The following is a 26,580-nucleotide window of genomic DNA, read 5'->3' as shown; positions in this document are numbered from 1 at the left end:
AAAAATTATTTGTTTGTCTAACGATTGAAGAACAAACTTGTAATGGTATATTTATGAAAAACATAATGTTATATAATATTCATAAACTATACTTTGTATAGAATTATCAGATATGATTGAGCAAATTCGTTCAAGTAGAAAACATGTGTATATGCACAGTCAAATGGAAGTGATAAATTGTCATGTAGTTATATAACGAAATGATATAAAATTTATTTTTGTAAGATCGTTTTTTTTTTTAATTTTAAGTTGTCAGTTGGGAATATTTTATTGAGATAACATTAAACTATCGTTAAAATTTGACTAACTTAGAATTCAAATAATTATATTGATTCATTGACTAAACGATTGCTTTACATAAAATTTTCGACTATGTTTGTATGTCACAATTTAATGCATATATATAAACATATCGGTTTTTTCTTATACAAACATTTATTTTTATTTCAACTGTTATTGCATATTATGTAAAAGAAAACATTATTATTTTAAGATACGAATATTAATATAATCGTAATATAACCGGGTAATAAGTAAATACGATAATATTCGATAAATTTATTGCAATGAAATATGACCGTAATAATTAATATATTTTTAGATTGTGTATATATTTATATATTTATTTAGGTTTATTAAATTTACCAATTTACCGCGCAATGCAAAAATTCACAATTATCTCCAAACTATGTATCATTGATCGTCTTGGAGTGTAGAGTATAATATCAGAGATTGCTTGAAATTTAAATCAATCTTTGCAAGTTATTTTTATCTGAATACTTTTTACAATAATAATTGACGCATTATGAAAATACAATTACTAACTGTCTTATAAATTATAATAGTTATGTTACGTTTTATATGTTTATAATAATTTTATTTGGGAATATACAGTACAGGGATGTTGTGGTTAGAAATAATTTAAAATGAGAGAAATACAAACACAGATGTAATACGGTATATTGTTATAATATTATAATCGATTTATCATCTATTACAACTGTTGTTGTTTTGAAACGTTTGTCTTTAACAATATTTGTGTTTCAAAACACAGCGTTTTTTAATTTAGTTGTCAGGTAGTTATTTACTGTCATGTACTCGTATAAGTAAATAACTAAGATGATGATAAATATGAATGTAGGTACTAGATTTCTGCACAGTTATGCTATTATTAGTATTTTTTTTTCTGTAAGCTATAATTATAATTTTAATTAGTGACATTAAATTATATGTAATAGGTATTTTTCAAGAGTTAATCAACTTAAACAAAAAAAAAAATAATACGTATATAAAATATGAGTATAGATAACGACTAATTATTTTATATTAACTTTAAATGTTTATAGGATCTAAAAAATTCGATGATTATAATAATACGTTATTAATTCATTAATGTTATTAATATACAACGTCAATGCGATCACATCATTCGCTGGTAAACGTTATTTCGATAATACGTTTTCAGGCTTTTAGCTTGCGGCATCATCTACACTGTATTTGTATAGATATACATATATTTCACGTCGCGTTTGAAACAAGTAAATAAATTATTTTTTATCGTGACCCATCATGATGTCATAATTTTATATATATAGGTAGGATTAATTAACAATAATAAATATATAAAACCGGTAAAATGGATACACACAAATTAAACGAAACTAATAATAATACGTATATAGTCGACGTTGAATCCTGACCAAGGATAACAGACATACCTACAAGTTGTCTCGTTTCACCTCACCCCCACGTCAAGGCACCACATTTCCACTTGAAAATTCAAATGAAAAATTGATTTTAAACCGGGACCGGCCGTACACTAATGTTATATATTTATATTGTGGCTTATTTTTCTTTCATAATATCCCTTATATTAGTCATTAATATCGTATCGAAACGACTGTCCCATGGATAGTCGGAGCGTCCCCTTTAAAATATACATATTTTATTATAATAGGTGCGTGAACAAATAATGATGTATTGTATGGGAACATTGTGGTCACATATTTCAATAATAATAATAATAATAAATCATATATTACATCGTATAATGTTTAATAATTTATAGGAGCTCAAATGGTCTTTATGCATTTATCGATCGACATGTGTCGAAGCGGCAATGATGCTCAGTAGCTATTACAGTGCACGCCTTACACTAAGCGGTCAGTAAGGGAGATTGGGGAACTATGGTCAGTGGGTAATACTGGTCTCATTATCTGATAAATTAGTGTGTCTAAAATCATGTGGACTATACAAAAAGATTAAGGATAATAGTAAAAACTTATCCTTATTAGATCGATTTTATCAAGAGACATTTTTTTCACGTTCAAAAGTGTAAATATTTTAGTTTTTAGAGTTAATGTACCTAAAAAGATAAAATTCTTACAATCTAAATTTGTGTATTAATAGTAATTTCTACTATATAGATGCGTACGAATGAAAAAAATATAGATATTATGATTTTAAAAATCACAATATGTAGTTTATTGATGAAAAATATTTTCTAATTATTTATCAAAAGGGGAAAAACCTATCTATAATAATATGCGTACTGCTAATCAATGATTTAGCTTATTATTTGCTATTAGTACTACACTTAGTTTGAACATTAAAAAAAAATAAAATTTTTTCCATTTTAGATGTATTGATTTTACAATGTTGGGTTTTATTTTTGTGTCTGTACACGATAAGTTGTAGAATTAATGATTCGATTTTCAACTTCAGTAGCTTTTTAGATTAGAAAGTGAATCTTGTTTGTGCATTGGGGAGGCCAAATTTTGAAATTCACAATACATTTCAAATAACAGGGAAAAACCAAAAAAAAAAAAAAAAATTAAAGAAAATTTTTTTTAGAGAAATTCGATTTTATAGATATGATGTAACTTTAAAATAAATTAATGTAGACACATGCCATTTTCACTGAATGTTTATACTGGTATTTTCTACGCATGATTAATTTTTTTAAAATTATATACATATAGGTAGACATTTGAAATTTTCAATCTTTTTAACTTTTTTTTTATAAATGACCACAAAATCTTATTCATAGAGTAAAAAAGTTTCAACATTGAATACAAGGCACCTAATATATTGTCATAAAGGTAGTTAAAAAATATTAAAAATATATATAAGTAACATTTTTTTTTAATAAGCATTGAAAGTTCTAATTTTGACAAAATCACGAAAATTTGCAATTTATTATTGGTTAGAAATTCATAAAAATTTATCTTTTTATGTCTAAGATTTGAAAATTCAATACAAGATTCATGAGTTTATCTACTTTTATCGAATAAAAAATGTCTACCGAAAATCCAAACAAATTTGTATGAGCATTTGAACTAACATTGGATATTCACTAAATTTTTCGTGTACCGATATTCTTATTTAGATGTTATTTAAAAACGATAACTCTAGAAACTTGAAATTTACACGATATGTTCATTTTATTAATTTATATACTTGATAAAATTTCAAACATTTTTAAATTATTTATAAACATTTGAAATTTTCCGGTTTTTTAGTTTTTTTATCCTATAAATATGTTAATAAAATTTTATCCATTCGGCCAAAACACTTGAAAATTTAATACAAAATCTTGTATTACATTTTCAAGATTACCCATAAGTTTATTTAAGTTAGAAAATATTAAAAATACATTTTTTATAATCATTTGAAGTTCAAATTTTAACATTTATTGAATTGAAAATTTACAAATTCTTCAGTTGTTAAAAATGTATAAAAGGTTTAAATTCTAAAGCTAAGGATTGAAAATTTACAACAAGGTTCCACGTAAGTTGATATTTTTGTTGCAAAAAAAATATCTAAAAACTATTTAAACATAGTTTTAGATTCTGAACGGAGTGATGAATGTATTGATTTTACAATGATGTGTGTTTTGTTTTTTGTGTCTGTGTACAGCATAACTAGTCGAAATAATGCTTCAATTTCAAATTTTGGAGGTAATTTCCGATGGAAAAGTGAATATCCTGGCCCCTTGGTGCATTATAGAGGTAAAAAGTAAACATTTTCCAACAGTTTTCAAAAAAGTCGTGAAAAACAAAAAAAAAAAGGGACGGAAAAACGGGAATTTTTACGCAAAACCAGTTTTCAACAAAATCGAATTTTTATATGGTTGTCATCCAAAAACTAATCGCTGTAAATACTCGGAATTTTCACCAAATGTTTATCTTAGTCTTAATGTTTATCTCAGAGCGATATCCACTTACCCGTTTTTTTTTTGTTTTTTGAAATAATAGCAATATTATGATAAATTAATATACTATATAAAATATTCTAGACTGATAAATCGTTTCCACTCAGAATCGTTTTTCGTAAACTTTGATATAATATCATTGAATTCAAATTTAATTCCATCCATTACAGTAACCCCACTTGTAACCTATACTGTACAACAGAGTGACATCCACTTACTTACTTTTTTTGCTTATATTTTATATGTGTGGACAGGTATAAATTCACCCATTGCAGGAATAATATCAGTCATTTGTATTCTATAAATTTAAAAATTCTTGCTTATGTCACCGTAGTCCTACCCCCAAATCTTCTATAGCTATATATTTTATATAATGTTTCAAACATATCAGTTAAATCCACATTAAAATTGCGCTTTTTTAATGATGATAGTAAATTTTTTAGATGTATTGATTTCGTACCCCGAGCAATGAATAGGAATCGTTTTTAATTTTATACAAGGCGATAATTTAAGTGTTTATCTCAAATCATCCATATAGCTTATATTATATGTAACGTACACTTATGTATAGATAGTTGTACAAAAAATAGGTGAATAGAATATTATGTATGATTCGTTTTCGACGTGTGGATGCACGAGGACATAAATTATAGTGAGAAAAATCCATAATGTATATGAAATTATTATAGTGATATTAACATCGGGCAAGCGATGCGAAGAGAAAAGTAGAAAATTAAATCCAGTTAATCCAAATTTGTTTTTCACGCGCTGTGCTGTGATACGAAAGCATTTCTTATTAATGCTTAAACTGAAATGTTGGAATTTTTAAAAATGGTATCCCTCCCGCGGGCCAGTACACTCATCGTATAATATAAGTAACATTATGGAACTATTAAGACATAAAATAGTGTAAGGCTCATCGTCGCGCTGTAAAATTTTGCAATAACATTGGGATACCAAACACTTTCATACAATATGAGCGAACAAAGACTCCTAGGACGATAAAGTGAACAGAGCATACATTTATACCGTGGTATAGTCCCAATCGTCAGATGGGTTACCGAGTGTGCGAGGAGGTGGTTTGATCTTCAGAAAATATATATTGATGTTTAGGTTTTGTTGTAGCTTATCTAGCGTAATCATAAAACTGGAGCTCCATCTTTAAATCGCTCGCTCGTAAATAAAATACAAATAAGCACTATTTCCCATACGACTGCGCGCTGAGGGAGTTAAACCTATGACCGTAATCTACTGGTTTTTTTTTTATCGTATTGTTTTATTTTTACGGCGTTTAGATTTCTTTGCTCGAGAGTTCATACTGATTTAATTCGTCTGAGAGAGCAAATAAAAATAAACACCACCGATCACTATGACCGACATTGTGTAGTCAACGTGTTAAATTTCATAATATACTAATACACCATTATATTTTTATAACGTACGCGCACAGTAAAACGTAAATCTATGACACTGTTTACTTCTATTGATCACCGCGTTCTATATACCAACCTATACCACAAAATAAAGAGTTAAACACGCGACGTTGAATAAAAAAAAATAAATATCTTATACCTTTGCCAGTTCACTACTGACCATCGAAACGTATTTCTATCGTGCGCTACGGAATAAAATATTAAGGTCGTAATAAATATTATATATTTCAGACTGCGGCATGTGATAACTTATGTAAGTGTGCATAGTGCAAGTAAAATACTTATTGCGGTGCTATCTAACCCTATGCAGTGTAAATAATTTCCCAGGTAGAGTTGGCTCATGTAAACCATCTAAACCTCTCTGCGAAGGTGTACTGACATCATTTATTCGAAGGAGCGTTGCTGTTGAACTTAATGACTTTATCAAACAATAACTGTGATATTTAGAAAAAAATAAATACAAATTAATAATTAATAATTGTCAACATAAGAAAAACCTTTTGAGTAGTTCGGGGTAAAAATTTTTTAGTGCTATAAAGTTGTGATAAAATATTGAATTCTAATGATGAATAATTACATTATTCAGTACTTATGGCGACGCCACACCCATATGTGTTGTATTCCAACGTACAACGTACCATATTGTGTTAAGCAAATTCGATTTTATGTAATAACTTCTGATAAATAATACAGTATATTGACTTATAATCAAACTTATGGTTCAAAAAATTATTTGTTTTTTGTGGAAAGTTATTTACTTTGATATTATGCATTATCAATTGAGTTGTTACAATGTTGAACATCGTTTTGCGATTTCAACGTCAAAATTAATTTTGTCTGTATTTCAAACATATAATACGTAATGTGATAAATTATTTTAATATTTTATTTTAGATTTTAAATATTTTGACAATTATGAATGATTAATCATATATTAAACACGTTACGATAGAATACGTACATTGGCGCAACTAAGGAGCGTCCTTAACACCACCTAAGTCAAAATCAGCAACCTAAGAAATCGTTTAAAAAGTTAGTCACAAAGAAACCTGGAGCTTAAGTGCCCTCTTGTTCAAATGGGAGCATACTACTTGCGTCCAAAAATATTATCTGTAGGTTAGTAGCGTCCCGCAAAAAAAGACTCAAAAAGGGTCATAGCCTATTTGCGTCCCGTAATACCTTTTTTCATAACCTAATTGCGTTCCGAAAACATCGATATAATTGATATCAATAAGTTAATAAAAAACACATTTTAATTTTATTTTTTATTAATTTTAATTTTACAATTCTTATTTTTTACATTTTGACATAATAAAAAAAATGTATGTATTCAATTCAAATATTGAGATTTATTATATAGTATAGTTTATGAACTATCGATTTTAGTGACCAATACTATCGACTTAAGTGATTTCAGTAGTAAATATCGATAATAATTATATAGCCGACTTGCGTCCCCAAAACGGGACGCAAGTTACCGGTCAAATTTACTATCTGTAAAATGGGTGGGGTACATGTCTTCGAATGTCATGTGTTCGAAGGTCATGTTTTCGAATGACAAGTGTTAGAAAAGTTATAGAACACATTTTATTAAAATAAAAAGTTAAATTACATAAAACGTCTTAAATTTGCAACAAACTAAGCTTCAATTCAGACTACAATCGCATTTTGTTGTATACTAACTTACTAGACAACACCACTCTAGGTATAATAGTCATTACCAATAAGGTGTTATTAATGTTAGCTGCTATCTACCTATTATCTTTATTACTTTTATTAAACGATATTACTCGGGTAGGCTGTGAAAATTTAGGTTTAAAAATAAAATAATGATGTTTAATATATTATTTCGTTCATATGACTTTTCGAACATATATCTTTTCGAACAAATAACTTTTCTAACACTCGTCATTCGAAAACATGACCTTCGAACACATGACATTCGAAGACATGCCCCGCTCCCCTGTAAAATATACCTTTTTATGGGACGCAAGTAACATACATTCGTTCAAATGTCTGATTGCGCCGATGTATACGTATGTACCTGATATAAATTAACACACATTCACTTCATTAAGTAGTACATTTAATAATCAGGCCTAGTCAAATGTACCATGTACTGTTGAACTGGGATATTACATTCATTTTTTTATACTAAATTTATATTAATCACATCCATAATAATTGTGGTAATTAAACACGACTAACTAACTGAAAATTATAAATGTATGAGACTTTGCAACGCTCATTAGTTTGTTTATATTATTAGAATGGTATTGTAATGATATTTTAGTTTCAGTTCAATTATATAAAATTTCATTCGCACATCAATGTAATTATTAATCTGTATGTATAAGCCAATTAGCCAAATAACACTCACTCATCTCATAAACTATAAAACGTAAGAAGATGCTATCTGGAATAGTAGTTTCTCTAATGATGTGTAATAGGAAAAAATTTTCCGATAATCACATTTTAAAGATGTGGTTAAACTGTAATCTAGAGGTTCGCAGTGGAAATTAAAAATGTTTTTATTTATAAACATTTGTGTTGGTTGCAGATTATAATAATAATAGAATAAATTAATATTATATTAGATTCTGAGGGGAGCGAAAATGCATTGTATTTACAATGATGCGTGTTTTTTCTATCTGTCATCAACATTTGAGGTATAACAAATTTTTGATTTGTGAAATTATCATATTTTCTGATAGAAAAGTAAATCTAGTAATAACTATAAATTTACTATATAATTATTGATTTTTATTTATTTGCACGTATTTATACATTTTGGATGGATTTTTTGTTTATAAATATTTGCCATTGGTTGCAGATTGTTACAGAAGAAATAATTATTATTTTAGATTTTAGTGGAACAATGAATGTTTTGATTTTAAAATGGAGTTTGTATTTTTATTTGTGTTTGTGCAGTACATGGAAAAAAGTAGAAAAAGATGCTTTGATGTTTAACTTTGAGGGTGATGCCTGGGTAGGTCTTTGGTAGTGAATTGTATTTAGTAAGTTCTTTTGAAAGGTCAACATAAAAAAAAAATTCACAGTACTTTTCAAAATCACCAATTTTTACTCAGAATTAATAAATGACGAAATTTTGTTTTTTTTGGTAAAACTAAAAACAAAGTTAAAAATATTTCAAATGTTAATTGTAAAGCATAGGATTGGAAATCAAAAACATAGTTTATCATGCTCATGTCACCTAAAAATCTAAAAAAATATAGAATTAAAAGTTTTTCTTAACAGATAATTTAATTTAGCTAAAATTTGGATGAAAGACATTTAAACGAAGAACAATTGTTTTTATTGTTATATTGTAATTTAAAAACACTATTCGCAAGTACTTAAAACGTTTAAATTATTTTATTATATTTTATATTTATTTTTTACGATTAAAATTAAATTTACTGTATTAGTAATAGTAATATAAATTACTTTAATAGCAATTACATCAAAAATGTATGAGTGATATAGGTGACAGACGGTCTTCACTCAAGACCATTTTCCATGTACAATTTATTATTTTTTCATTGAATTCAAATTTAACTCATTCATATCAGTGACTCACTTAAAATTATACAATTAACCGGCACCCACTTGCCCACCCTATTTTTGATTATAGAATGTATTGCCGTTTAAAATTTTAAGTTTATATGTTGTTCTGTATATTTTGTTATGTTTCAAGGTTTTATCTTTTTGAATATTAGTTTGATAAAGCAACCATAGGGAATGAAATCTAGTTTACTTTACCGAAGCACAGGAACTTGCTGATGATGGAAACTGGTAATCGCAATTTAAAATAACGAATTTCTGGATTTTCGCATTTTTTTTATTCGCGTTAATAAAAAAAATTTCGTCTTTTATAATATGTATCAAACTATTTTTTATTTTCTTAGTTAATTATTTATTTTAAAATGTTTGTGTGTTTTATTTTTTTATTTTTCCAAAGTTTTCCATTTCTTGCAAATATATTATTAATGGAATAGATATAAATATTTACGTCGAAATAGTTCTGTTGTAGGTGCGTTCAATATATTTTTTTAATAAAACACATAAACAATCACGTCGAAAGTGTTTCATCCGACTGAATTATAATTCATATTGAAATGAAAGTACTAATAAGAATATTTCTATTAAGTATAAAAATATGATATTATAACTAGGGGTTTTAAATAATTTAAGTACAAATGATTGGTATTATTATACTCAATATACATTTCCACAAATGTCTCGTTTTTCTCTTTCATTCATTATTTTCATTCATTCCATTTTCTCTTTCATTCGACTTAATTTACGAATACATAATATATAATATATAATATCAGTGTAGTGATGTGAGTGGTGGGTCGAATTAAACTATTAAATTTATTCATTATGACGCCAACAATATCTAATGTCTATTTACGTATAATAGTCTTTATATTATCACACGTACCAACACAAACTTTGATAGAAAATCGAAACGTTTGTCTATGATGTTGATTGTCATTTTTTGAAACTTTAAAGAAGATTGATTGTATTCATATATCTCCAATCTCGTTTGGCCAACAACATAATATATTATTGGCAGTGGTTTTGGCTCAGCGTTTGTTTTTACTAGTGACGGAACTATTGACAAAACCGATATGTATAACATTTCGGTTTTCTTTAATGACAAAATGACCAAAACACGACAAATACACGACAATTCACCTGCTGCTTTCCACCCCCAAACTCTGCCGTATAATTGGTCGTAATTAAATAAGTGAAACGGATCAAAAGGAAAATTGACTGCAAGTGGATTACAAACGTCTGCAAACTGAACCCATGCCCTTAAGAAGTGAGAGAATTTTAGGAAGCATACCACGTAGTCACACAATTATACCTATAGGTTTCGGGCTGCACATAACACGTTTATTATATTTAATCTATAAGTCTAGAGGCTATAAGTCCCATTGGCTGAATCTGCATAATAAAAAATAAATAGCATGAAGGTCTCTAACTGTATACGATGATATAATGATTTAATGTTTATTAATACATTTTCATTTATTTTTTGTACTTATAACTTAAAAATAAAATATAATTAAAAAGGTAAATTTGTAGATTTAAGTTCATTAAAAACGATAAATATCAATCACAATTAAAAGAAAAAAATATTATGATTTAAATTTTATGGGTTGAGTATTTATTGTACATATATATATTCCACGATGAACATGTCCACGGGATGTAATTCAAAAGCACTGGATAGGTACGCACCTATTACAGTACAATATAACATAATGGGTGTTCGTTATTGAAACCGACGTTTAAACTTTAATACCCGGCTATAAATGGCGATTAATTAAAACCCTGCTCGCGGTCGTCGTAACTCCACGAAATTCGTGAGGTTTCGCGATCGGTGAAAAAAAAATAAAGCAATTAAGGTGATTCCGCCCTTATAAAAATATATATCATATTATTATATATATTACACTTGTAAGGCATACACTTGTAAGATTTTCACTAGATAGACTGGTTTGGGGTTCTGGGAAATTCGATGTCTAGACATTGTCAACCACACGATTGAACTGGACCCGCGGAGTTATATTATTATAGTTTTAAATATTATTATAATTATATGTCTAAAACTCTTTTCTCTGTATTTTTTTTTAATTCTGATTTTCTATACGTCGATGGATTAGTTCAATTTTTAACGTTAATAATTTCGTTTTATAATATACACAGGTACATATTATTATACATGCACCACCGCATTATTATGTTTGATTAAATAAAGTACTATACAGACGAGTATTTACTTATTCCGAGTGGTCACATATTGGTTGTATGTATTGAAAATATACTAAAATGTAAATTTGCCAAATTATTCAACCAGATGGTGCTTTTAATATTGTCAGAACATTATAACCTTTATTAAAAATTCGTATATCACCATAAAATTATTTATCAAAAATATCATCTAATTTTTGGTTACAGCCTTTGTAAATTGAATACAGAATTAATTTAGTAAAAAATAGTTAATAATAGTTAATAATATTAATTACATAATTTTAAATTTCATACATACGATTTTTTTAACAATAAATGCATCTTCACAGACAGAAATATTTAATTGTAAATGCTTTGAAACCATATTGGAAACGCAATGTTAAAATTGACTATAAAATAAAAAAAAACGTTGAAATTTATTTTCGATCAACTTTAGATAGTTTAGATATTTTTATTTTGAATAATATGAAGATAGTGTAATTTAGGATTTAACAGTAGTTAAATGTAGTTTATTTGAATATAATTCATTTAAATTAACTTATTTATATTATGTAATTATTGTCTAATAAATAAAAGTTTATTCATCAAAAAAAATAAAAAATTAAGTTTTCAAATTGTTATAATTCATTAAACACAGCGTATTTATTAAAAAACATTTAAATTCTAGTGGTTTTTCATTTATATTATTTACCTATAGAATAATTACTACTTATTTAATAAAAATTTAATTTATTTTTATACAGGTTATTGTTAAAACAATAAACATGATATTAAAATTCAATCTTGAATAGTATTATTGTATTAAGTAGTAACATTGAACTAATTATGAATTAATTTGGTTCATATATTCTATGATATAATATGATTACGTCCACAAAAACTTTATCTGTGAATATAAGTGCAATCTACCGGAAAAAAAACACAAAAACTTAGATTTCCCACCACTTTTGTTAGATGGCGTGGTTTGTGGTTCGTGGTGACAAACAATAGCTTTAACTGCCGAGTGAAACTTGGAACTTAAAGGTACAGTTTTTTGTGTAAATTCTTCTAATAATACTACCTGTATTATACCTATCCTAATACAAGAAACATTACGGTGACACTTTCATAAGTATAAAATTCAATTTCGAAGTGTTTATGTATTTTCAATAATGCAATTAGTTGTAAGGAAAAAAAAGTCAACGAAAGCTGATTTTACCGACGTGCTCTATTAATAATCGTAATAAATTTGTATGTTATGATATTTGTTACACTCCTATAAATAGTACATAATATAATAATAATAAAGTATTCTGCATCGATTTATTTCCTCGGTCGTCGTAGTTGGTCAGTGTACCCAGAGTATATTATGGTAAGTGCACAACCGTTTTTTCAATATTTTCACGCGTAAAAAACATTTCCAAATAATATTGTCGCATTTTCATCGGTTTAAACCAATCTATACTGTACAGATAATGTGACCCTCAACGCATAATTTCAACTTTACTGCAATACTTCCGCCTACCAATTTAATAGGGATGAATATGGACGGTGTTCAATACGATGGGACCAGATTCGAAGGCAATACATAGCGTTTATCCTGGTGAACCTTATAATTTCCTGTCACGTGCCAACGAGTACGTATTGTTTGCCATCGTCATTTTAAGCAGGAAGATAGGAGATTTGCTTGATACGCGAAATTATAATATATTGTACCTGTTTATAATATAGGTATGGTGTAGTGTGAAGGTTATTGTACATCGATCGTTGAACGTTTGAATATTAATTTTGAGTTTAAGCACAGATTTCTAACGATTTTTCGAACGTGATATAGATAGCGTTATCACCAACACATTTCATTTTAATATTGCAATCGATCTACGATGTAACGCGTATAAATTGTTTTACATACCGAATTTCATGTCGATCAATATTTGGTTATTTTTTATTCACACTTTTAAACGCATTTCTTTCAACGATCTGGAACAGAATTAATGTAAGTCCAAACAAATAAAATTCTGTCATCTACGATTAATATGTACGTATGTAATATTATATAAAATATCATTTAAATTATATAAATCGTTATCAATGAACTCGTGTAAATTAGTCTCAAAAGTGCATGTGTTAAAATTATTATGTAAACTAGGTATTTGTATTGTGTGACGTACATACCACGTTTAGTCTTACTGTAGGTTTTCAAAGTATTAATTACTTGTGACAGATAAATCAATGTCAGTAAATAGTTTTCACATTACACCATTGTGATGCCAATATACATATTTATACGACCTTGGTAATTTAATAGACCAATACTTATTTAACCGGAAAACGTTCAGTTTTAATGCCAAATTATAATATTATACTTAATATCTATTGATTGTTGGTTATTTTACGGGTAAGAAACACGCACGTCAAAATATTAAAATACCACCATAAAGATAGTTAACAAAAAAAAAAAAAAAAATATGTAATTATGTAGAAAACAGAAAGCTATATAGTTTGCGTATTACGCGTATGTGTAATGTGTATGGCGAAAGGGACACATTTTAATTAAACAGTAGAATATAATTCTGATCAATTGAATATAGATAGCAAATAAATTTATTTCCTTTTATCTACTTAACCATAATAACAGTAATTTACCAGTACATGTGATTTTGAATATTTCGATTTACATAAATATGGGCTATATTACCAATTACCATAAACTTTACACAATACATTGTTTTCTACAAATCTATGCATATTATCTGGAAATTAAATTATATAACTCGTTGTTTATATGTTGTAAATCTCCACAATGTTCAGAATATATTCCCGATGATGAGTACGTTGAATAATATTCGTATGCTATCGGAGTTTATCGCAAGTGTTTTATCAAGTTTTTCCAATTTTATATTTTTGAAAATTATTACTGTGAAGAGAGTTGCAAAGATAATAATGAAAACTTGTAATCTTTTTTTTTTTGATTTGTTTTAATTCAATGTACATGTACCTATATAAAATATACGTCATAGCTAGTTTATGTAAATATTTTAAAATGGTTGATTGTGTCTACAAGGGTAAACACAGAGAGACACTGTTTACATACAATAATAAGGGCATAAACAATAGATATTATCTTTATATATCTTTCTTACTTTATTTTTGTTCATTAGATGTTCAGATAGTATGGGAATGTAGTTAATATTTTTAATGTATATGTATCACGATATGCTTTAGTATTATGCTTATTTACTAATGTTTATTTAACTTTTGTACTTAGGTACGTTATACCTACTTGTACGGAACAGCTTGTTCTAGAGGTGTTCTAATAGAAGTAATATAACCAACGAATTGTTTTCCGAGCTGATACGTTATAATTAACGATATTGTTTTCAAATGTCATTATTATACAGACGAAGCTAACATAATCGATCGTTCTCCAGGCTCTGGTTGGTGGTCCCGAGTTAGTAGACTCTATGTCAATATTAAGGAACAACAGAAATGTTTTCATTAGCTCGAGATGCCTGAGTGTGTCCATTGGGTTGCTTTACAATACACGTACGGTACCTAGCTATTCCCTCCTGAGACCACTGAACGCTTCAACAATTGATTGATGTTAATGCATTTCGATAATATTGTTAGTATACCTACTCAATTTTCGATCATTGTAAAATAAATTACAAATTATTATAATACAATACAGAACGTTGTGTACATAACTTTAACATCATACTTTATTCGGTAAAAGTTTTTTTCACCCCTAATGCTTTTATTAAATAGTTAACAAAACGTCATGATTTATGATGTATGCTTAGTTATGTTTTATGCACTGCATAATATGTATACCACGCATTTATGTGCTATAATATTATGCCTATGAGCTACTATAATGAATTAATAAACATACGTACTTCATAAAATCATAATACATGTTATATATGTGCGTAGTAGTTATACATAATTTTATAGGGCTACTGTTTTATGTATTAACAGTTTAACACATTTGATAATGTTTATGATTTCAATTGATCCAAATACAATTTTTTCTATTGATTATTTAAACTTTTATTATTCAAGTTGGTATAAATATGAACAATCATTTTCGTTTGGTTAACAGGAAAAAAATTGTAATCAAAGGATATACTATAAAACCTGTTTAAAATGTTAAACATGTTAATTTCTTCTGAATTTTGAGCTGTTATACAATAAATAAATTATAATTATTAATAATTAGGTATTGCTTAACGTTACATCGATACACTTTTTGAACAAATTAATAATAATAATACTATATTGTATCACTGTTTCTATCAATATTGTAATGGTTGAACTATAATAGTTATACCGAAAGTTCTTAATAAAAAAAAAAAAAAATAAATAAATAAATAAATAAATAAATAAATAATAATACTATATTATATATAATATTAGGTTTAAATGACAAAATACAATTAGTGTGTGCAAGTACCAAAATACCATTAACAAGATTGTCGTGCGCATAACATGAACAATAATTTTATTATGTATTATTATAAGCATAAACTTTTTGTCTGCGGTCTAATATATAATATGCAGTAGTGACCATAATTTTATCACGAGTAACCGCGTAGCGTTATAATATTACCGCTATATGTTCAGTATGCAATTTAATGGCCAGTAGATTTAAATCAATAAAGCAGCTGTAGACGCGATAGAAATATATATATATATTATACATTACCTATATTATAACATTATGATAGCACCATAGAGTAATAACACAATAATTACCATTGTGACGTCTTTATTTTAGCTACCTAGAATGGACCCTAACTATGTGCATCGCAAACTTTGGTTCTAAACATTTAACGTTTCTATATGTTTTGATCAGGTGTCGTGGACCCAAGAACGCTGGTCGCTGCTGAGAGGACGGGATCGTCTTGGGAAAACCGTTATTTGTGCAAGGAACACCGACGGGCCGGGGCGACGTTTCAGGGAAAAGTGTACAATTTTTTAGAAAGGCCATCCGGATGGAAATGTTTCGTGTACCACTTCACCGTGTGAGTACAACATATATATTAAATTATGTACTACATAATATATTTCGTGAGAGTATCGAATTTAGTACGTCTTAGGCATAATAAATTATTATACATATTATTATCAAGGATAAAACAGAAACTGAAATAGCGCAACGATTCGCATGTTGTAGGACTTACGTACACCAGTAGTTAAGCGTACTGGGTAATTGGTATTGGGTATACACCATAAACAACATAAGGTTGAGTACATTTTCATAAATTTGACTGCAGCGACTGTTTTTGAAATGTATTTTTAATATTTAATATTAATATCGTAAACAATTTAATTTCAAAGTGTCTTTATGATATAATTCAATTTCTTCTTATCAAAATACAATAAATTAAATTGTAGAACTTAAAATAAAACTATATACCTACTTAATACACGTGGCTAATTTACTAAGTATAATCATTGAATCCTCATGAAAACAATTGTCTTGATGGGGCAGTGATTTAGACTAAATTAAGTGACTTTTAATTTTTTGAATATATCTAAGCATACATATTTGAGTACTTATACGCTCACCGATAATATCGATAATTTTAATACATTAAACTATATATCATAAATAATACCTTTATGAAAATAAAAAATAACAAAAAAAAAATATCAAATATGCATTAAAATGTAAAGCATACACGAACATGATATATAATGTGAAAAGTAATATTCAAACATAATATTTTTAGGTATTAGTGCAATAAATGAAAAATGTGCTTTATTTGTAATTTTTATTTTAATTCAATGATTAGATGGTATAAAAAGTAATGTGTAACCACTTTAAAAATTAAATTAAATGTGTAGTTCTATACTTAGATAATTGGAATTGTATGGGATTTAGTCCCTATTAGCCTTAACCGATTCCTATGCTCAAACTTAGAGTTACTATTATTTTTAATATTATTTATTAATAATATAATTTCGTATACCATCGGTCAGCATTTATTATATTATGAAGTGGAAAATTATGCACTAAAAATGAGTACAATTAATCATCATTAATTTGCTTAATCGAAATAATAAACCAGCAAATCGTTTTGTGCACTGTTCACCATCACAATACTTTCGTAGCGTTTTGGACGGAAATGGTAGTTTTAATTTCAAAAATTCATATTTTTAAATGAAAATAACTATTTTTTTTTTTTTTTTATTAATATTAATAACGTTCATTTTATATAATTAGCGTATGAATATGTGCAAAAACCTCATCATGATGAAAAATTATATAACGAAATGATCATCCTGTAAAATATTATACTATGCTACTTTTGAATATTCAAAATGTTCTAACGAGACTGACCTAATTGTTGGATGTTAATTGACCACACAATTTCAAACATCGTGTATAGTGTGTGAATTACCATAGGCTATCTTATACCACATGTTAGGTAATCTAATAATCAGAATTTAATACGAAGGACCACAGTAATAATATCCCGTAATAGGTAATATCAATTTTGACCACGTACAATATTAATTACGACGAAATCCAAACTTGTAAATATAACTTAATTTGACTGTAAACTTATTAAGTATCATCAAAATGATGATAATTTTTTCCATAAGATGGTCAACCTACTAAAATTCATTAATTTTATAGTTTTTTTGCATTGTTATTTAAGGATTTCATACAATAATAATTTATCTCAAAGTAATATATTACTTTTTACTTAGTTAAATGAGAAGTCTAACGATAGTTAAATAATTTATATTGTATTTTGTTGTAAAGTGATATAAAGACCGATATAAACACTATATTATGATAATAATATTTTAAGACTTTTAAGTTATAATTTTTGGTGTCTCAATTCAAAACATTACTAAATATAGAATTTTATTTGTGATTTTTATATCCAAAACAATATTATTATTGTAATCATATGGTTATTAAAAATGACTAAAATAACTCTTAGTACAGAATCATGATTTTTATTTTAGTCTTAAAGGACGTTTGTTAAATAAAGCTTTATTTGCTTTAGTTATAATAGTTTGTGGATATTGTATTTATTGGTTGAAAGTTATTAGCTTGGACGGTGTTACTTGGTTCATGGTAGGTATTCATATTAATATAAAAATTTAAATTATATAATATGTATCCATTGCAAACCATTCATCGTCAAGCATCTACACTAAAACTTATAAAACCCATATTATTAAACGTCAGATTGTTTAAAACATTACTAATGTTGCTCAAATGAATTATTACTAGTGAGCAACTATTATGCATATAGTATATTATGTATAATATGTACGCATATTATAGTTGATTAAGTGAAGTTGAATTATAATTTATTATTTTGTTTGCATAGGTAATACATTTGATATGTTAATTATATTTTATGATTAGGTTTCAACAATGTATTTATTTAAATTGAGTTTTGTTGCAACTTTCTAATTATATAAAAAAGTATGGGTATTATATATTCAATTAATATTGTTTTTATAAATATATTTAGAATTCGGTAGATTTATAATTTTAAACGAAACGTATTTATTTATTATTATGGTAAATTGGTTTCTATCATTAAACTAATGTCATGTTTATATGTTTTAAATGCCTTTTAGACATACATTATGAAATTCTCGTATTTCAGACATATTTTCATATCAAAGCTCGAACACTCTGAAAATTGAAATTGCATACAGCAAAAAAAAAAAAATCGTGATTTTTACTACATTATAAATCGCAACAGACGCTAATGAATGTCCCGAGTCTGAATTCCGTCCGCCAATCTTCATTAATTCTCGTTGGCAGTCATTACGCTACGCAGGTCAGCTGCTGTTTTATTGGAGCACTCTTACAGTAGCCGTTGCACCTGAGCCCTGAATGAGGTCCGAATTTCTTGGAATTCCTCTTGAAATATATTATATTATATTATACATAATATATTATTACAGCAAGCTGCCCTGTAAATTAGTTACAGAAGTCCGTGGAGGTGGGTCATCTGACGGTCATAGAAAATGAACTCGAATTCCGATAAGTACTACGTAATGGGTAAAAAGAATAGCAATTGAAAAACTTACGTGACGGTCGTAAAACCACGTGTGAAAATATATAGAAACCAAAAGAAATTCGTATGTTCTTATACGTCCCCGAATATTATACTTACTGTGGACATCGATGTCAAATGATTTTGCACTTAGTTAGAACTAAATTTTCGCCGCCTCTCGAACACTTAATATATTAAATATAGTAAAAAAAAATAAGATATTGTTTTGTATTTTTAATACCTATAATAAGTTATAACCCATTGTGTAATAGGTTATAAAAACCTTCTATAGTATATTGTTTCCCTCATTCACATTATTCTGACTTACATATTTTTACTGTAGACTGTATTTAAACACTATTCATAATGTCACGTGAGACCACCAACACTTAATCACTATACAAATTTAGATTTACTCACTCGCAGGGTATAGCGTTTTCGATACCACGGATCGACAGACAAATTTTTCTACGTGAAATAAGAATAAAACAAAGCGGATCGGTTTCGAAAATATTTAACAACATGCTTTCATTATATTATATTTCGCTCTTTTATTGTCGGCACGTTGCTCTCGTCATTAGAGATACTTACATAATATTATTATATATAATATATGAATGTATCACGTATCTTATCTATATGAATATTTCAATTAAATTGCTGTAGACGTGTTTGCAGGAGGGTCGAACGCGGTTAGGAACGCGCCGGGCGTCAGAACATTGAAACAAGGGTCTCCCGGGGAATAACTATAGAACTTAATTCAACTCCCCCTCCCTACTGAGTTACTATGGAATAATAAAACGTGCCATCCGTTCCACTGTGGTTGATTTGTAGCCACCGGTGAGAGAACAGAGTTTTTTTGTTTTCGAACGAAACTGGAGCTAGCAGTTGAGATGATGATTTTTTGCGGAACTAGAGACCAAGAAAAGTAAATATAAAATGATATGGTATTGCTGGGGGGAGGGAGTACACTGCAGGATTCCCCCCGAAAAACAATACTCAGGGGAAATCCTCTGTAATTTGTTCGTTCTTATGTTACGTATACGCGTATGTATATATCCTTCAAAAAAGACCCCGGAAAGCTCGCCACGTTATTTGGGGCACTATACTACTGCGAGACCCGGGAAAACCGTAAGTACAGACGATTACAACTCGTTTTATTACTATTATTATTTTTGTTCGTATTTTTATGGCGTGTCGCACGCAAATGAGACCGAGATATTGCGTGTTCATATATACTATAGCGAGTATTTTTATTTTTTTTACGTGCAACCGAAACAAGGGACGGGCGTGGAAAGGGTTGTCGGATTGTCGGAAAACGGTACGACTATACGACTAACGAATATTTTTCCTGCCCATCTCGATGCGACGATGACGTTGCCCCTCTCTGTTGTTCGACAAAATATTAATAATAACAAAAACAATAAATGAACCATTTTTGTTTTACCTCCCTCTCTCTAAATTCTCTTGTGTACATCCTGATATTTACAGGATACATGTAAAAATATACACGAACACAAGCTCGTCAGCAGCTGTTTGAGAATGAAATAAATACAATATATTATTATTATTATAGTTTTATACTACTGATAGTGTCAGAACTACCTACCTAGTACCCTCAATATACCATTTACTGTACGTAAACTTGTATAAATATATATTTTTGTTTATCCTATACTTTCATGCCGGTTACTTTTTGTTTTTAGGTTTCATACACATCCGCTTTATGATAGTTATGTAAAATCTCTTTTTGCTTATCGATTACAATGACATGCTTACGATGAATATAATTATTAATTATAAACAAGCTCGTTGCAGAAGAATAAGTCCCAATAAAGATTGTATACATTCCAGCATCGTTTTTTCATTAAATTATACCTCTTATCATGTTTATTATATTTACCATTTTTTTTTTTTAAACTTTGTGGATACAATTAGTATATTTATCATTAAATAAATTATTTTTTAATTATGTTAATCTGTGTAAATAATGATAATCAAACTTTATAACGATCAAACGCGTTTTTATTACTTGAATGTATTTTTAACATATTATAATATTTAAATAAACAATTAAAAAAAAAACATATGTTAGCTTGATTTTTTTCACAAAAATGTAATTATTAAATATCCCGGTTGCAAGTTCGTATTATTGAAAGTTACTAATACCTAGCAGAAAAAATTATTCAATATTAAACATTAAAGGTGGTTTCTGATAACAAATTGGATCTATTTTGTACTTTATAAAAACCTAACATTACATCAGTTTCTGAAAAAATCGATTTTTTTTTTTAGTAAATAAAATTAAATAACAATGTGTGTATTAATAGCGGTAATAGGTAGTTATTTAAAATCATAGATAAAATTCAAAACTTTGGTTGTATTCATAATTTCAGTTATGTACACCATATTATTACTTTTTTTGTACTTATAATCCGACTATATTATAATTATTTAATTTATGTTTACATTAAAAATAGGTATGATATTTTACATTATTTTATTTATTTTTATCTGATAATGAAGGTACCTATAGTAAATACGTTAATACTTATATTGATTTATATTTGTGACACGCAAACAATGTACCAACATGCGATGTGACATAGGTACATTTTAAATATTGATAGCCATCCCAGATAGAATTGTAATATAGACTTGGGAAGTTTTGTTTATTTCTCTAAATGTCAAGTACTCATTTTTTTTTTACAATTTTGAAATTTCTTCTATTGTTTTATCAAAAATTATTCTGCAATTAGTTTACCTCTTAAATTTGTGATTGATGGTTTACGTCAAATAGACATAATGTATTAATTTTAATACCGGTGTAATATTATTCAACACCCTAAAATAGTTTAATAATAAATTAATAACTGTATAAGTTATTAACTAATAATATAGGGATTATGGTTATACTATTATAGAAACTATTTAGTTGTACCCTTTTAATCTTGCAGTCTATGAATGATATTATGTATTTATAGTTCAACAAAAAAATATCGAATAAACGGTTAAACTCATGGACAAAATAATATGATATAGGTACCCAACTTTAGATCTCAGATTTTAATAAAATATACATCTATTGAAATAATATTTGTATGTACGTTGGTATGTTATATTACTCCTAGTCATGTGCCATACTTATTAGCATAAATATAATTTTCTTAGAAAATTAAAAAAAAATGTTTTTCAAAACATCAGTCAATGTATTAATGCGTGTCTTAAATGTTGATTTGAAAACATTTTTATTAATTTATCAGCACTGGATTTAAATTTAATAATATAAACGATTTTTAAAAATTTACAAAATGTAAAACTATTTGTATATATAATTTATATGATACCAAAAGTAGTTATATTTTTAACTAAAAATAAAGTTAACACACATAGTTTTCAGGTTTGCGATATGTCAATTAAGTTCAGTTTAAAGTATATCTCACGTTGGAAGTAGGCACAATCAACAAACAATAAGATGTTAATATATTATGTATAGTATATTAAACGATATTTTGGTTTATTTCTAGCATAAACAAAACATTTGTATTGGCAAAGTTTCTACTTTGATCAAGTCGATCAAGAACGGTTTATTTAATGGTGTATGATGCAGTGATATAATTCTAAAAATTAGAGTTGAAAATTTAAGGTATTTTTAAAAAGACGACAATCTTAAATAAGTACGTAGTTACTATTAATAGTAAACCTGATACGAGTAAAATATACTCAAAGTTCTAATTATCGCAATCCAACAGTTATTTTTAAGTATATTTTTTGTTTAGTTTAATTAATTTTATTCAAATTATACTCTGTCTTACTTAACCTAACTCTTCGAATCCCACATAAAATCCTGCATCGATACCGGTTCCACTTTGGAAGTATGTGGCGGTGGAACCGCATTAAACCACACGAACCGATTTTCGCTAATCCGCAGCGTATTTTCTTGGTGGACAGAGTGTTGGTGACAAACATAAATAATAAATTATCTATATCATAATATTTATAAAACCGTTGATCATAATTTATTTTAGTTTATTAAGTCTCGACAAATTTGTCAGCAATCACTTAGTTATTGGTTATTAAAAAAAATTGTATTTTTTATTTCAAAGTAGAATAAGTTATCTTTTATGTAGGGTTTTATTTATTATTATTTTAACACCCTTTATTTTAAGTCATTAATCATTGGATAATAATGTAAATACGAGCATAGGATCGCTAAACGCATTTTGTTATTTAATAATACATTAATTACATTCATAACAGTATAATATTGCCCAATATTTTTTTGGTTGATGTTTAACTAATCATTATGACGTACACACCAGAGGTGCATGATTTTTCACTTAACAGAAAAAATAATTTAATACACCGGCATTTCAAAATGTAGGTATTCTCGATCCGTATATATTTAGTTAATTTGTACGGGTCAGACAACGGACGGAGGTATTTTTATATACATATATAGAATGTGTATATTACGCGCGTGCACACACACACACACACACACACACACATGCGCATATATTTTGGTTTCCCGCGCTATATTGACGTAAAAGATTGGCATATTGTAAAAAAATGAAAGAATATATGATAATTTGTCAAACAAAAATATTATTGCTGTTATGCTCCATATTCCATCAGCTGGCTTAGTGTCCCGTTCACCGCTTTTTCGGGGTCACGCACAATTATCAGATTAGTCAAAACAGTTCGTTTTGCACACTTATAACTTTTCCCTTCGAAGCCCATTGCCCATGCCTAAATATGACTCTCGGCAAAATGGTTTTATAATATCACACGGACGGTGTCATTAATTCGTATACTTTGTACAAAATTTCACTGGATTTATTGTTGTTTTGCTTTTCATTGAAATAAATGCTAACAACTTTTTGTTATTGCAGTTGCGTATAATGGACGGTTAGACCATACTATTATATATTATATCGATATGGAGGTGTAAGCAGTGGAGGTGGTACTAAGTAGAGTTGTATTGATGGTGAGGAAATGTACGTGTGTGAAACATATGTTTGAGCAACTGCATATTTGTTTATGGGCTCAGTTTAAAATAACTGAAAAAAATATAAAAATAAACCATACCAATAATGAAGAAACCATTTAACGTAGGTAATGGATCGGTGCTAGTTTGAAAAAAAAATCATTAATAAAATTACATCCAAGTAATTAAGCAAATGGAACACGAAACTCGAATATTCCGTTCGTGTTGTTGGGTTTTTACCTACCTACTTCTGAAGTACCTCATCTCCCCTTTTATTTTTATAAATATTTATTTTTAATTTGCTAGTTTCCATTTTTTTTTTTTTTTTGTTTTTTTCCACATTCTGTGACTAACTGCAAAGTAATTATGCATGAAATTTTGTATGCTATGGAAATTAAACATCACATATTTGGTTATTCATTACGTGTAAATTCATTAATTTAATTACGATATTCGACTGTTGTTTTTTTGTTGTTGATTTAAAGGTTTGGTGAACGTCTGGAAAATTTCAACTCAGCGTCTAACCAACATTTTTCGTTTAGATTTAGTTAACGATATCATTATTTATTTTATTTAAGACTAGCGTGAATTTAATATTGAGATAATAACATACTACTAGTAATCTGTACAATTATTCAGAATTCGTAATATTATATGTGACGTCCCTGACGTAGTACTACAGGTTGTATGATTATAAATGGAAGTAACGAGATCGAACAAAGGTGGTTTAAAAGCCATATTTAGTGGGCACATGTATACTGTTAAATATATAGGTATCAAAAAAAATGTCATGGCGCTGCGTGAAATCAAACTTATTAAAATGTCCGGGAATATTACAATCTGAATTGGACTATTCTGGACCACACGTTATCACAACACATCTGATCACATGTACCGAAAACTCAGGGAAAATCAATGTCACAAAATGTGTGAATGAAATGCTCCAACTTGCAAAACATATTGAAAAAAAGTCAGGACAAATATTTTCTGAAGTGGTAGCAAAAGTGGACCGTAACACAAAAGCTTTGATGCCAGCCGAAGAAATCGTGAAAAGAAGATTAAGGAGACAAAAATCGAAGAACAACCCAATAAATCCTAACTGTCTTAATCAATTAGTTATTGAGAATGATTGGTGTTAGTTGGGTGACAAATCAACAAGATTTTTGTTGCATGATAACGGAATAGACGAAACTGAACGAATAATTGTTTTTGCAACAGATAATTGTTTAAAATATTTAACTGAAGCTTCTACCTGGTATATGGACGGGAATTTTTCAATGGCGCCACTAATATTCCAATGTATGTAGGGTCGTATAAAAGAGTTGGGAACGGGCAATCGAATACACGTATAAAATTGCGAAAAACATCTCCTCATTTTCCACCATCTGTCTGGAATGTAAGAGACGCAACATTAAACAACGGAGATCGGACTAACAATGTATGTGAGGGATGGAATAATCGGTTTTCAAACTTAGTAAATACTTATTTATTATTTCAATTTATTTATTCAATTAAAATATTCAATATAATTTGTTTAATATTAATTAAGGTGAATCACAAACATCCAACAATTTGGACATTGATTACTAAGATGTGGCATGAAAATGCAGCTGACGAAACCAAAGTCGCGCAGCGTCAACTGGGTACTATTGGACCACCATTGAAAAAAAAAAGAAAATATATGTTAAAAAATCTTTGCGAAGAGTACAATGATGGAAGTAGGGACATTCCAAATTTTTTAAATGCTATTGCTAATTATATTAGAAATTAAAATAAAATGTTCCATTTTTAAAAACGTTTTTCTAAATTTTTAGAAAATAGTGTAGGTATTATTTTATTGTGTGTTCATAAAAACAAATTATTTTACATTTTACTATTAGTGATGCAGTGTTGGTATATAGGTTTAACTAATTTTACGAGCTTATTTTTTTAGAAAATTTTAAATTCTTAGCGGAGCGATGAATGTATTGATTTTACAACGATGTATGAGTTTTTTTTTTTAAATTTTTAGAAAATAGTGTAGGTAGAAATTTTTTTAGCAAATTATTTAATATTTTATTATGTATACTGTATTCACAAAAACAAATTGTTTTACATTTTATTTTATATTATTTGACTATTTGACTAATGTGTGTGCAGTATATTTTGTGATATTATTAC

The 26,580-nt window shown here is 27.8% G+C and overlaps 2 protein-coding genes across 2 annotated transcripts in view; both read left to right on the top strand.

The window, feature by feature from the left end:
* Window positions 1–26,580, top strand: part of KCNQ (KCNQ potassium channel) — a 280,998-nt gene that overhangs the window by 101,797 nt on the left and 152,621 nt on the right. Inside the window, exon 5 of the mRNA XM_089219918.1 lies at window positions 16,250–16,418. Coding sequence (XP_089076044.1) covers window positions 16,250–16,418 — 169 coding nt within the window. The remainder of the gene's footprint in view (window positions 1–16,249; window positions 16,419–26,580) is intronic.
* Window positions 24,937–26,258, top strand: LOC149058683 (uncharacterized). The gene is made up of 2 exons (XM_089221506.1): window positions 24,937–25,894; window positions 25,970–26,258. The coding sequence occupies exons 1-2, from the start codon at window positions 25,718–25,720 to the stop codon at window positions 26,189–26,191; spliced, it is 399 nt and encodes a 132-aa protein (XP_089077632.1). The 5' UTR covers window positions 24,937–25,717; the 3' UTR covers window positions 26,192–26,258.

This window comes from Diuraphis noxia, unplaced genomic scaffold (assembly GCF_037042655.1).
Source record: "Diuraphis noxia isolate RWA-SAM2 unplaced genomic scaffold, SU_Dnox_SAM2 contig0002, whole genome shotgun sequence".
Classification (NCBI taxonomy): domain Eukaryota; kingdom Metazoa; phylum Arthropoda; class Insecta; order Hemiptera; family Aphididae; genus Diuraphis; species Diuraphis noxia.
The sequence above is the reverse complement of the archived record's forward strand: the minus strand, read 5'-3'. Positions and strand labels throughout refer to the sequence as shown.